Here is a 15,295-nt window from a genome sequence, read left to right on the forward strand (position 1 = left end):
AAAATACAGAAACTAAAATACATCGAAAGGAAAAAGGGATTATCATCAAATCAATGAGAGAGAGGATCAACAAGGATATACTACTATGGACCATCAGTGACTTCCCAGACTATGCAATGTTGTCGGGTTAGAGCATGCATGGCAAGTTAGCCTACCCGTATTGCATGGACGAGGTGGATTCGTTCCAGTTAAAAAAATTGGAGGGAAATCTTGTTGGTTTGATTGTCATCGGAGATGGTTACCAAGAACACATCCCTTTTTCGTCGTGATAAAAAAGGATTCATGGCATGTAACAGGGTGTTAGCCAGTCCACCACCTGAGGTAACCGGTGAAGAGATTTGAGAGTTCATCCGTCACCTTCCAACTGTTTATGAGGGTTGCCCGTATAATTAAAAAGATAGAAGAATTAGCGGGTTTGAAACCACTCATAGTTGAGTAAAGAGAAGCATTTTTTGGGAATTACCATATTGGAAGAGGTTTTTGATCCGACACAACCTCAATGTCAGGCATATTGAGAATAACGTTTTTGAGAATCTCTTTAACACTGTCATGGATACGTCGAAAACTAAAGACAACGTAAAGGCGAATAGGAAGTAAAGATTCATTGCGATCGACGGGATTTATACATTGTCATGTCAGACAACAAAGTAGTGAAACCGAAGTCATCGTGCAGTTTGAGCAAACAACAAGTAAAACAAATGTGTGCATGGTTGAAGAAGTTGAAGTTTCCAAACGTGTATGCTTTGAATATAGGAAGTCGTGTTAACTTGGAAGACTAGCTTTTATAGCTTCATTTGTCATGATTGCCATATGTTTATACAATAATTGCTTCCTATTACTTGACGAAGAATGATACTAACTTTGGTATGGGATGCAATAACAGAGTTGGCACATTCTTTCATGTGATATGTTCAAGGTGTAACACCCACAAATCCACACATTGCATATAACACATATTTTATATATATAATACATGTTTTCCCACATAGGTCCATAATACAAGAGTTTATAATGTACAATCCATAGATCAAAAATTTCAAAAGTACATGCTTCTTATATCTTGACATCTAGTCTTCCAAATATGGCTAATCAAGATCTTCATATTGCAAAACACATAGGGAAGTAATTCACATAATGCTTTTTCCCTTATTCTCATTATCTGCACATATATTTTTGAAAACACAAAATGAGGGTTAGACATGAATGTCTAGCGAGGTTCCCTATTTATGTAATGTAGGGTGAAATTCACCAAAACATTTATTTTAAATAATCCATCTTATGAAGACTGAAAATCATATTCTGTTTTGGTTCATCGGGCCTCTGGTTCTAAACCATACTTGGAATATATTTCAATAAACAGGACCAGAGCCCCTCTGGTCCGTCTATCAGAGCTTCTATTGTCTCGACCAGAGCCTCTGGTTGTACTAACCAGAGCTTCTGGCTCATATAATTCCTTGTAATGTTCTTGAGTTAAGTTTTCCAACCAATAAGATAGTCTTTTTCACAAAAGAATAACTATCAGAGCTTCTATTTTCTCGACCAGAGCCTCTGGTTGTACTAACCAGAGCTTCTGGTTCAAAAGTTATGACCAACCAGAGCCTCTGGTTCAACGTATGAGTCGACCGAAGCCCTTCTGGTCAGTTTTTTTTTGTATAAAACACTAAGTATAAAATTCCTTTTTCTTAAAACTTCTTTAAAATATAATTTTGACACAGAAGCATTTATCAATAGATACAGAGCCTCTGGTCTGACTAGTACGTTTAGTAGAAATTTGCATATTCATCACATCAATAACAAGAACCCTCTGGTCCAATAGTGAGGATCAACCAGAGCCTCTCTGGTTCCTCATAAAATGAACACTCTGTTCCAAAATACTTTTTGTCAAAACCAATGACCATAAGCCACATATTTTTCCCATAACCATAACATCAATACTACTATTTCTAATAAGAACAACATCTCTGAATCCTCAAATCACCAAGAAGAGAGAACTCCAATCTGTTGTAATCTTATTAGATATAATAGCAAGAGTTACACCATACACACATACAACGACCATCTTTATTACATCCATCAATCTCCTGTTTATAGCAATAGCTATCCCTTACACACAACGACCATCCTTATTTCCCCTGAAATTCATATGAACTATTTCATCCAATGACAGGCTGCAGACCTTTCTGTCAGAGTGAACCTCGTCCATAGTTTTAACCAAAATCTACAAACTATTTCATCCAATGACGAAACAAAGTCATATACGTCAGAGTGAACCTCGTCTATAGTTTTAACCAATCATAATCCCAAAATAGATTTATATTCAAAACCTTTCAAGCCTTAGAACAATACGTTCTATAAATGATTTCTCAAATCATTTAATCCTCTTTAAATCCTCAACAAAGGATATCATATCCCAAAACTGTTAAAAAACACAGTTTTTGCTTTAATCATTCCAAAACAAATTCAAACTTCAAAATTTTGAACTAACCTTTAAAGCTGTTTAGAACAGTTTTACCAATTTCTTTTAAATTTCAAACCATCAATACTCAACAGTTTTCAAGATCAATAAGTAGATAAAAAACTCACGGTTTGTAAACAGATAGTAATTCAAAAACTCACCTTAAAATAACAAACTCTGCAGATTATCACGCAACAAATAACAGAATCTTTAAACAACAATATTCTTCAAGAATTTTTTTCAAGAACACTTTCACCGCCTTTAAATTTCTCTTGTATATTTTGTAAAATAGTGAACTGATAAGGTTTTTACCTTATCCTTTTTTTTTATACTTAGGATGAGGCGGTGATGAATATCTTTCAATATAAAATCATTAGGCGGTGGAAAGATAATGTTTTATAATCCAAACCTTTATAATCAACCTTTCTTAACCATGAAGGTTTGGATTATAATAACATTTCCACATATTATTTTATCATATAACCGCCTATAAAATTTTCACATGCATGCATAATATCAAATTACCACACATGTGCACATAATTCATGCATTTATCTTTAAGACAACATGCATGCTATCACATAATTCACATAGTGAACACATAAATTTACCTCAACCCAGGTTTGTAGGAAACCTGGTTATAACAGTGTTACACATAGATGACTTGGTTCCATTGCAAACAAGTATTGTTCAAACAATTTGAAAGTTAAAAAAGGTCTTTCCACCCGGATACTTTGATTCAAGGAATACTTCGTGATACATTTGACCAGTAAAACTATAAACGGTGGTCCGGTCCAATATAGGTGGATGTATCTCTACGCGAGATAAGTCCCTAATTTTATTAAAATCTAGTAAAATATATTCATATAAAACACTCTTTCTGCCCCTAATACGTATTTCATCGTTTATTTAGGAAGCTTGGATGGTTGAAGAGAACGGTTCAAAATAAAGCAAGGGTTGAGGGCTCTATCATTGAGTCGTACCTTATAAATGAACTTTCTACCTATTGCTCCCTCTATTTTGATCCAACAACAATAGTAACAAGAAATAATCATAAGTCAAGGAACTTTGCCCTGGATATCCCTAGTTGTTTGGAGAACAACGATCGATTAAGGATATTCAAGGTTCCATTTCGTCCACTATTCGTGAAGGGTGGGAAACAGATAATCTTGAATGAACGTGACCTGGAGACTATCCATAGATATGTCTTGTTCAACAATATAGACGCTCACCTTTCCACTCGATAGATGATGAAAGAGATTCAACAAACAGAACCAAATATTGATGATGTTGAACTTGATAAATCCGGGACGAAAGGTTTGCTTAGCGGTTTTTTCACCACATGAGTATATATATATAATGGCCACTAGTATTATATACAGAATGCAATATCGTACGTTATGTGTTTGTCACGTATGGCCTTCTTTTATATGTGATATTCGAGTTAAACGACTTAAGTGAACAATTGAAATCCCAAGCATGCAGACCATACCATTATGCCACCACGTATAACAGATACTTTATGAATGGTTATAAGTTCCATAAATTAACCCATGGACCTGGTCGAGTTACCCATAATAGTGGTATTTGTGTTGGGGGGCCTACTATGACGAGTGTGAGTCTGACTTCTATGTAATGTTGGATGATGTTATAAAGGTGGACTATTATGGCCCCAACTTCAACTGGTTCGGGGTCAAAAAGAGGTCCTATCCATCAGATGCTGACACCCAATCATCCGAGCTAACGACCATGTCTTTCTTTGATAGGCAACGGGTAAGTAGATGTTATATAAGACGTTGTATTACATAATGAAATGATATGAATGTCTTTGTGCTTATATATTTTTTTTAATTGTGTAGGTTTAAGATGCCCATGTAAGTCGGGAGATGACAACTATATTTAGGTCTTCCTTTGCTGGTCTGTGGCATAGATCTAAGGGAGTCCCCCCTAAAGCCTGTGACTTGATGTTCAAGCGCTTTTAGGTTGGTGTATCATTGTAATGTATTATACATATAAGGTTATTGTTTTTACATTGATAAAAATCTTGTATATGTAGGCTAAGTTCCAATAGGAACTAGAGCTGGATGACATTGTTCGTGATTTATAGACCAAAGCATGCATAATATGCACTCAGATTGGATAAGTGATGCACATGACTGGGCCACGACACAAGCCTATCCCGGTGCCCAAAAGTGGGATGATGAGGACTTCTCATGGATTAGATTACACCGCCGTATATGGATCCTAGAGAGATTTTGGTTCAAATGATTGACCAGATATGTATCTTTATTGTGAGCTTTGTGAATTGTCATGTGTTTTGTACCGACTTACATATGTGTTATGTTTTTAACAGATTTGGGATACCGAGCCTTGGAAAAGGAAATCCATGATCAATAAGGCCAATCGGAACACACAGTTTGAGGGTTTGTCGTCATGACACACCGAGGATTGATTAGTACTGGACAACATCAAGGCCGAACGAAAGAGTAGGGTAGACTTGGAGGCCAAATATGCCAGACACGCTGCCTAGCTAGCCGAACAGATCGCATTATTGGGGCATTTTGCTGCATTTATGCGAAAGTCATGATCCGTTTCCCCCCCTCCCCTACCTCCACTACCTTCCGGTAGTTAGATTGTTACTTAAACTGTATGAATTTGATCATTAGATTGTATGAGTTTGATAATTTAAATCGTATGAATTCGTTTGTTTTAATTTGTTGGGAAATTTTGGTTTGTTATTTTATGAGGTTTTGTATAAATAAATATATGGATTATGTATTTTTAAATTATTAGAAACTAGCGACTAATTAGCAACGAAAAACCCGTCGCTAAAGTTCGTGGTCCCTCGCTAACCGTCGCTAAAAGTCCCTCGCTAATCCGTCACTAAAATCTTCTGTTGCTAATCCGTGCTAAATATATCCCTCACTACACTGACATATTTCCATCACTAATCTGTCGATGAAAGTATTTTGTCGCTAATCCGTTGTTGAAAGTGTTCTGTCGATAATCCGTCACTGAAACTATTCTGTTGCAAATCCTTCGTCTAAGTTTTTCGTTGCTAATCTGTCGCAAAAGACACCCATTGCTGATCCATCTCTAAGAGCCGTCGCTGATAGCTTTACCTACAAGCTTTTGACTGACGAACTATCAACGATGTGTCAGCAAAGGAATAGGCCTTTAGCGACAGATTTGCGATGGATTTTTCCGTCGCTAATACTCCTCATTTTTTTAATGAATCTCATGTTCGTTTTGAATGATTGTTTTGATTTGAGATCCTGTGATTTCATTGAAATCCGACAAACATGATTAGAAATTCCGTGAGGATTGTTGGAATATAGGTGAAATTTGTGTGTAATAATGTTTTAAATTAGTTGAAAATATTTGTTTTATAATAATCAATTATCACTAGATAAATTAATTATTTTTTTGATTACTAATAATTTGTTTTTACCAATTATCTATAAAAAATGGAACTCGATTACATTTCAAATCCTACAAATCAAACACACAAAATATAATAACTCATTCCAAACCCAAATCCCAACAATTCCGAATCCTTCCACGAAAGAATCATAACAAAACGAGTTGAAAGAAGCCCTAGATAAATAAAAAAATTATATCAACAAATACAAAATACACATTTATCAAATACCTAAATCGAATCAATGAACCAAATAATTGAAATTGTTGCTTCGTACCTGAAATTGCAAGTGCAACAACGAAAGATGATGAAAATCGTTTGGGTGGAAGGCGAGAACTATAGAGATGAGGTTGATTATTGTAGACAGAGAACGATGTTTGGGTTCTCGAATGGATGAGTTGATGTTGTGGAGAAGACAATAGATATAAGGAAGAAGGGGATAAAATCGAAAAAAATCAAGAATGTGATACTCTAACTGCGATAAGCATGATATTGTTACTGATTATGAACGGACCGATAAGTGGAACAGTGAGAGATGCTTATTAACTAAGTGGATAAGAAAACAAATTTAAGGTTTTTTTGAGTCATTGATAATAAGTGACAAGTAAACAGCCCCTCAGTTAATTTATCATCTTAGTTGATAATTTTGAGTAACCATCATATATAACATAAAACAGAATAAACATAGTTTTTTATATGGTAAAAAAATTAATTTTTTATTAAAACAATTATCAAACTTTTATTTTAATATAAAACAGAATAAACATAATTTTTTTATATTACAAAAGACTTCAAAGTTATTTTATTTGAATTTTGACCGATCAAATCTTTGCAATAATAAAAATAATGATGAAAAGAAAAACAATATAAAAGTAGTTAATAGTCACTAATACGACCATTTCAAAAAACATTAATATAACTAGTAACGATTTAAAATAATTTATAACTAAAATTAATTATTTCGATTGATGATTAAAATATGAGGATTCCTTAAGTAAAAATCAGAAAAAAGGTAGAATAACTCTTAATTGAAACAATATCAGATTGTATTTTTCAAAAAGCTAATTAATGGCTAACCAAATAAAAAACTTCAATAAACTATTAGTTTATCATTGTGGAACATGATTTTAATTAATGGTATTTTTTGTAATTTAAAGGATGATTAACTAAATAAACTTATAATTAGGACATTTATAATTTTTGTAATTTTGAATTAAAATTTTAATGCAAGGATATTTTAGATATTTTAAAACTCTCCTCTCTCATATTTTCTCTCTCCGTCCTCTGGCCTTCACCATCCTCCGGTGATACTACAGTAGTATCACAATGCATCTTATATGTCATTGAGTATTACACTGAGGTCGTTTGTGTGGTCGATTGGAGATGTAACACAGTGGTATCATGTACTTGGATATCACACTGTGTCTTTTGTTTAACAGAGTCAATATTTTTAGGTATTACAGTGGTATCATTGGAGGGTGGTAGCCGGAGGACGGTGGCCGGAGAGAGAAGAGAGGAGAGAAAATACCTGAAAGATCCTTGCATTAAAATTACCAAAATTATGAATTTCCTAATTTATCTATTGATTTGTGGTTGAGATTGGATCTCACGGTTATGCAACCCTTTACATTTGTACAACCAATACAACTCAATTCTCAACCGACCATTTAATTTGATGAATATGTGATTTTATAAAAGTTTTGATTGTTTCCTAATATAAAATATTGATCATAATTAATGAACTCTAGTCATCTTCCATAAATATTCAAATTATAATAAATGAACTCTTATCATTTCAATAAATATCTCAATTAATTGAGTTGCATTGGTTGTACAAATGAATATGGTTGCATTTCAAATATACCCTCTATCAGAATAGTCTAGGATGAATTCCATAATTGAATAGTGACAAGAAGTCAGGAATTTGCTAGGAAATATCTGGGTATTAAGGCTTGCAAGAAAAGGTCTTTGCGTGCTATTCCAAACTTCTTTTTCTCTTGTCAAGTATTGTTTTAGATTTGAGGAATGAGTCAACCAAATTCAGGCTATATATGCCACTCAGTACTCTTAATCGTATGAACCAGCATATTATGTATGATTAATTCTACTTGATACTACTTCTCAAAATGGAGCACCAAAACCGTATTTCGTTCTTCGTCACGCTGATTTGTGTTTATTTCCTGGTTGATTTTGTGAAAGCCTCTGAAGTTCACTCTAAAGCAGACATGATTAATGCGGCCATCCAAAATAGATCCATCCTGGACCAAGGTGGTATTGGACATGATGCATGTGCAGGTATGTTGTTATAGTTACCCTCTATACATATTGGGCATGCATGCAGCTTAATTTGTGATTAGCATTTGGCAGAAGTATTATATATCAATGATGAAAAAATTGAGATTGTGAGGATAGTTCTCAACTGTCATATTAGGGATTTAAGGGATGTGATAAATCACTCGAGGGGCGTTTACTAAATGCTTATCTAGTAAGTACTTATTATTGGGTAATTTTCCTCACCGGATGAACATGGCAAGACCGGATGAACATGGCAAGGGACAAGAATCTTATCCGGTAAGAGTGATGATAACGATGAAGAGTTTTACCCGGTAAATAAGAGTGATGACTCTTACCTGGGTAAGCGCTTACTAGGTAAATTGTTGCATAAGATACGTTTTAATGTACTACAATCTTATCCGATAAAATAAATTATAATGTTAACTCCTAATGGTAAGCGTTTACCGGTTAAGCATTTAGGTAAACGGCCCATGAATTCCATTTTTACCATGAAAAGCAAAATTGACTTTTGATTGTGACGCCCTATTGCATATTGTAAGCCCATCAGAATAAGATGTCTCGGTAGCTGTCACCATATTCCGTAGAAAATTAACATATGGAGTAGAGACCAAACTAAGAATTTCAACTCGTGACAGCATTAATTTGACTACAAGAAATATATATATATATATATATATATAGAGAGAGAGAGAGAAGAACGATCAAATGAAAACCAGTCTCATTTGTACAAACTGTACAAACCACCCTCATACGTCGATTACATTGTTTAATCTTATGAAATTTTTTCATGAAATTGTTTATCTTGTGAAATTGTTTCATATAATACTTTTTTTTTGATGAATTTGTTTCATATATAGTTATGAAATTGTTTCATATAATATTTAATGAAATTTTAATGAAACTGTTTCATGTATTTCTCTAAAATTAAAATAATGAAGACGATAATATCCATGATTAACACCCTCCACAATAAAAATGGTTAATCAATCTCTCATAATTACAAAAAAAAATGAACAAAATGAAAAATTATGATTGGTTGAATGTGGTTTTCACGGTTTGTACAAATTGAGTGGTTTTTATTTGAACACTCCTATATATATATATATATATATATTATATGTGTATATATAGAGAGATGTAGGTTCATACGAGAATGATACATACTTTAAAAAAAAGAATGAACAAATTACGTATAAAATCGCATGTGATTTACATTAACAACCAAGAAAGTGTGCGGGCGACCCTATTGCCGCATGACAAGGTTGCGTTCCACATGTGATTTTGTATATGCTGTTAGTATAAAATCACATGTAATTCGGTCATTCTCTTATTTTCTTAAATAAGTACAATTCTCGTATGAACCCGACACTATATAGGGTTAAGTTCCAGTGAGAAGCGTAAGAAGAGATCTCCACCCTGGATGCACATTAGGATGAGATGCACCAGAACAATCCCCTTATCAAGCGCGAATCATGGGTGAATTTGAGATTAAAGGTGATTAATGGTCCAAATCATTACTGGTTTGTTGGCTGGTTTATTGCCTTGTTAATGTAATGTCTAGTGTTTGAGTCTTCTTATAGATTTTTATCCCAATCATTTTTTCCCAAAAACATAATAAACCCGAAATTAAAAGCTAAAAAAACTAGGAAAATTGGTAAACATTAACGGATTCGAACCCGCACCTGGAAGCGGAAAAATATTGCTACGCAAACCAACTTTGTCATAAGAAACTTGCATCGTTGTAGTTTCAAGAAATTTAAGGATACTGAAAGAAATGGTAGTCCTCTTTAGGACTGAGTCTTTTTCTCATTACAACAGAGCCATGAAGCAGCTGTAGTAGCATGTGTCATCGTATATATGCCTTTAAGTAGGTCCGACCCTATCGTGGAGCCATAACACTTGGATGTCAAAACCATTGTTTACTATAATGCTACTTAGTTCACCATGCTTTAGTTAGAAAAGCTACTACATGGAGATGTTATTTTACTCTTTCATAATCCATACTCATTTTGATGTGGTTTTGGTATGTAATTGCCTATAAAAGGCATTTTAGGGCCAAATTGGCAGAACGTGACCAAGCAAAGAAATAGTGTATGCCCAAAATTAATTGTGTGGGTGCCAAAGAAACCAGGCTTCCGTGAGTTTGTAAAAGTAAACGAAGAACTTAATGTTGAAGGGGGATTCTCCATAGCCATATTTTGTCATGCTTTGCAATTCTTGACTTTCAGCGTCGAGCCTATCTTCATTCCTTTCGTTAATGAAAAAGGGGAAACCAAGGGTACCTATGATGACCTTCTACTCAACATGAAAGACAAGGTACGTACTGTTTTTATATGTATTTATATATCAAATATACATATATATATATATATATATACTTGTAATCATGTGACACCAACCTGTTTTTGTGAAACCACACAGCATTTTGCTGTGAAGTTTCAAATGTAAAAAAATGGTCTCACGAAAACAGACTGGTCTTACGTGAACTCATCCCTCTCTCTCTCTCTCTATCTATATATATATATATATATATATATACACACACATATATATGGCTCAAATCCTATCTTATTGTCGTTAGTTTAACCATACATTATGACCACGTGAAAGATAATTAACGCCTATTTCCTTTGATGGACACTCACTTGGATAAAACATTAGAATTATGGGTTTGTGGACACTCACTTGGATAAAATCTTGGTTCGTTTATCGGAGAGCCTTTTCCAAATACAATATTTCCATCTTTCAAGCGTTGGGTTACATAAATTCGTATTGGGATAAAATCCAGAATCTCACTATCGTTCTAAGGCAAAAACTCGAGTATTCAGTAGTAAGATCGTTATGTTGTTTGTCTATAAAATGAAAAAGAAACTACCTTTTATAGATAGTTATTATCGTGATTAATATGGGGAGGCTAAGTAGTTATTAGAAGATAAGAACTAAGGATCCATGGCAAAAAAAAAATATGAAACCGACGGTGAAGCTGGAAACAGAAATATTCATGTCGGGTTCGAGAACTATTTTTTGGGGACGGTGCGGGGATTATGGATGAATTTGGGAGGCCCGACAATATATATATATATATATATATATATATATATGATGTATTAATATACGTACATACTGTAATTTTTTCCGAGTCATTTATGGTTTTGTGTTCAAGGATAATGAACGGTGAATGGGGAAACCAACGAGGACATGGAGTTTTATCCTTAACGGTTCCCCAACATGGATTGAGGAAAGGGTGAGGCCTTGAGGGGTTTCAGGACGGTTTTGGTTATTGGTTTTCGGGACAGGGATCCAATCACAACAGGCCTGTTGTCATGCTATTTCCTTTAAGTCAGATAGCTCAATTAAGCCAAAAGCCACAAGAGTGCAGGACATGCATAGAAGGCCATCTTTCTTATCCCTTTCAGACCTTTTAACCCATATGTGAAGTTACTCTACGAGTGATTTGGCATTATCCAAAAGAAGTGTAACCATCTTAAGATCTCCACTTGCAAATTCTATATACTTGGACCTGATGCAAGAAGATATGATCATCATATCTCCCCACTACTCCCGCTCACAAACACCAATTAAGCATATAACAACGTCACAACATGTTCCACTATCGATGTGATATCCACCAAAGAGAGAGAACAAGTATTATATCACCACGAAGGAGATTACAAGTGCTTGTACAATGATCGTTGGATCCAACATCAACCATTTATCTTCAAGTCGTCAAGAAACACTATGAACACCAAGAACACTCTCCCTAAATTACATATATTACAAAGAACTAGAAAGAGTTATTAGAGAGAGTAGAGGTGGTGTCTTGTGTTAGGAGCCAAGAAAGTGAAGTAGTGATAGATTGGGACAAACCTTTCTATAAATAATATATAGAAAGGACAAAGAAAAGTATGGCAAAAGGCTAAGGAATGGTGGGAAAAAGGCATGGGCTAGTCGCCCATGTGCAGCCGGCCAAGATTTGGTGCGAGCGGGTTTGGCGCGGCTAGGCCGCATAGAGGTCGTGCGGGTGTGAGAACTGATTCAAGCAAACAAAGGCAAATGCAGGTGTGAAGCGGGTATAGGCTCTTGAAACCCATATATCAGACCCGGGTTCATGGCTTTGAGGGTCGAGGGCAGCCTTGGCGCGCCCTAGGCTGCATGAAGAGTCACTTGGTTGTTTCTCCATCCGATCCTTGTGCAACATCAAATATGTAGTATAACCATATTACAACACATTTTTTTAAATTAACAAACTTCACTTCCCCTATTTTTTTAAATTGGAGCCAAACAAATAATACAAAAAAATGAGCATTTCATTCTCTTTAATTTGAAATCCATATTTGAACAAGAAATTGATTACCGACAACTATAACCAGCCCCACATGGAACCCCCTCCAAAGACACCAATGTAAGAGACATTTTTTTGGCTCACTCAATGGCTGAAGTTAGTGGGGAACTGGGATCGGACTAGTTTGGACAAAGCCACCGCACCTGTTTACCAACTGAGCTACACGCTAGCTTGAAATCCATATACTAATACTTTTCATGTTTCCACGTGTCCAAACATTTTATGGTTTGCATTTGAAGCCTCCCCTATTGGTAGTAGAAACGTGATATCTACTTTTTGGAGGTTAGATGGGCTTGATAGTGGTTAGAACTTCCCTTGGGACAACTTAGAGGTCGAAAATTTGAATTACAAGCTTGTGTATTTCCGGTAAATTACCAGGCCTCCATGCATTTGTGGATGGAAAAAGTTTCACCCATTCAGATGGTTTCTAAGGTATTCTATAAGACCCAATATATCTAAATTGGACATTTCTATCTAAATGGAACACGTTTACATAACCATCAACAAATTAACAATATAATGTATCAAAGGGCTATAAACTCAATTGATTCTTAATTGTCTATCTTGCAGACCTGCGAGGCTGTGGCAGGCGATGTTACTATACGTTTTAATCGAACCCAATACATTAATTTTACGATTCCCTATCTAAGCTCTGAAGTTTATATGCTTGTGCATGGTGCACATGAATGGAACCAAACCCTGTTGACTTTCTTGAAACCTTTTACCTGGAGATTATGGATCACAGTAATTGGTGCGTGTATCTTTATTGGAGTTGCAATTGCAATTTTGGAATACCGTGTTGGCAACCCCAAATTTGCAATCCCATTCTATCAGAAACTCGTAATGGTCATCTGGTTTCCTATATCGACATTCTACTTCCGTGAAGGTATTTATTTTAAAAGATATATATACACAAAGAGCACTTAATTTGACATCAATGTTTAAATGTGAATTTGTCTGGAAAAGAGCACTTTGACATCAATGTTCAAGAAACAAATTTAAGAAAACGAAATGCATCTAAGAACATTATTTGTTCATTTATTTTTATTTTTTTGCAGGAAAGATACTCAATAGGTGCTCTAAAGTTGTGCTTGTTATGTGGCTAAGTATGATTTTCATAGTAGTTCAGATTTTCACAGCCACTTTGTCCTCATGGTTGACGCTAGATCAATTACGCCCCAAATTGCCTTCAAATTATGATCATGTTGGATATCAAAATGGTTCCTTTCTAAAAGAGTTTATAAAGCAAGAAAACAATGGTTTTGGAAAGCCAATTCCTCTAAAAACCGTTGAAGATTTTAAAAATGCTTTGTCCAATGGAAGCGTAAATGCCGTCATCGATGAGCTTCCCTACATCGAACTCTTTCTTGCCAAGTATGGCTCTGATTACATGAAGTTTGGACCAATAAATAGAGAATCTGGAATTGCATTTGTGAGTCTCACTCCTCTCTATCTCTCTCTACAATATCTCCCTCTTTTTTCATCTTCCCTCATTCCCTCCTTCAGAACACTACAACAAAATTGAGTTTATAGGAAACCCCAATTCTCTAAGTGTCCCAATAGACCGTTTTATAAGATATGATTTATAGGAACAAAATATAAATCGTTCTATCTAAAGGTTTTGTAATAAGTTTATAAGACGCTTTTGGACGTCTCAATAAGTTTTTTAGGACATTTTTAATACAAAGTGTCGCATTAGCAACTTTATAGGACACTTTTGAGAAAATGTCCTATAAACTGAATTTTTATAGGACAATTATTTTTATAGGACAATTTTTTCAAATAGTGTCCTATAAAGTTGCCAATGAGACGCTTTATATTAAAAGTTTCCTAAAAAAACTTATTACGACTTCAAAAAAGTCATATAAATTTATTACAACGCTTTTAGATATGACACTTTGTTTTTTTGGTCCTATAAACTAAGTCTTATAAAGAGGTCTATTAGGACACTTAGAAATTCGGAGTGTCCTATAAACTCGATTTTGTTGTAGTGATGGAAAATTCATGCTAGTTTTTTGTTCTGTATTTGAACGATAAAAGTAATTATTAGTTCCCTAACTTCTTGTGTTTAATATCTCAGGCATTCCCTCGCGGATCTCCGTTAGTAGATGATTTTTCAAGGGCAGTCATAAATATCACTGAAAGCAAAATTATGATGGAATTGATAGAAAAATATGATCTTGGGTTCGCTACTGCTGATAAATCGCAACCGAATCAACCCCATCCACAAAGCCTTGATGTTCAGAGTTTTATTGGTTTATTCATATTCATGAGCAGTGTGACTATAGCTGCCATCATCTGGTCAGAAATCTCCCTAATGTATGGAAACAGTAAAGTTGCTCCCCTTGCATCAACAGTTAATTCGATGCATCTACGACATTCTACAGATTCTCTGGCCAACCAATTATAATGAACCAGATTTTTTAAGATGGAGCATGTAATTCTAGCCTAGATAGGAAGTTCTTACGTTTTCAAAACGAGTTTTAGTGAAGTTTGCATCAAGATTATCTTCATTTGTGAAAGTAGTTTTTTCTAGTCAAGCATGTTACCTATATCCCTTACTAGTATGTATTTACATTTTCATTTGTGGGTGTTTATCACTACAAAAATGCAGAGTATCAGCGAGGGAAAATTCCCTCGCTGATCCGTCGCTGAAAGGGCTTTCCGTCGCTGATCCGTCGCTGATACTCCGTCGGTCAAACAGTCGTAGGTAATGCTATCAGCGACGGATCAGCGACAGAAATCAGCGACGGAAACTTTCAGCGACGGATCAGCGAGGGAT

General features: G+C 35.0%; 2 protein-coding genes across 3 annotated transcripts in view; both read left to right on the forward strand.

Annotated features, from left to right (window-relative positions):
• Positions 1 to 15,295, forward strand: part of LOC112501025 (glutamate receptor 3.1-like) — a 23,095-nt gene that overhangs the window by 5,633 nt on the left and 2,167 nt on the right. The gene's annotated exons all lie outside the window — the stretch shown is intronic.
• Positions 7,954 to 14,990, forward strand: LOC112501024 (glutamate receptor 2.8-like). Of its 2 annotated transcripts, none has more exons than XM_025104657.1 (5): positions 7,954 to 8,171; positions 10,216 to 10,487; positions 13,084 to 13,399; positions 13,572 to 13,945; positions 14,594 to 14,990. In XM_025104657.1, exons 1-5 carry the CDS (start codon positions 8,003 to 8,005, stop codon positions 14,921 to 14,923), a joined length of 1,461 nt encoding a protein of 486 aa, XP_024960425.1. In that variant the 5' UTR covers positions 7,954 to 8,002; the 3' UTR covers positions 14,924 to 14,990. The 2 variants fall into 2 exon arrangements, with proteins under 2 accessions (XP_024960425.1, XP_024960426.1); XM_025104658.1 differs by having other exon boundaries at positions 10,400 to 10,487; positions 14,594 to 14,956.

This window comes from Cynara cardunculus, assembly GCF_001531365.2.
Source record: "Cynara cardunculus var. scolymus isolate 2C chromosome LG 17, CcrdV1, whole genome shotgun sequence".
NCBI lineage: Eukaryota > Viridiplantae > Streptophyta > Magnoliopsida > Asterales > Asteraceae > Cynara > Cynara cardunculus.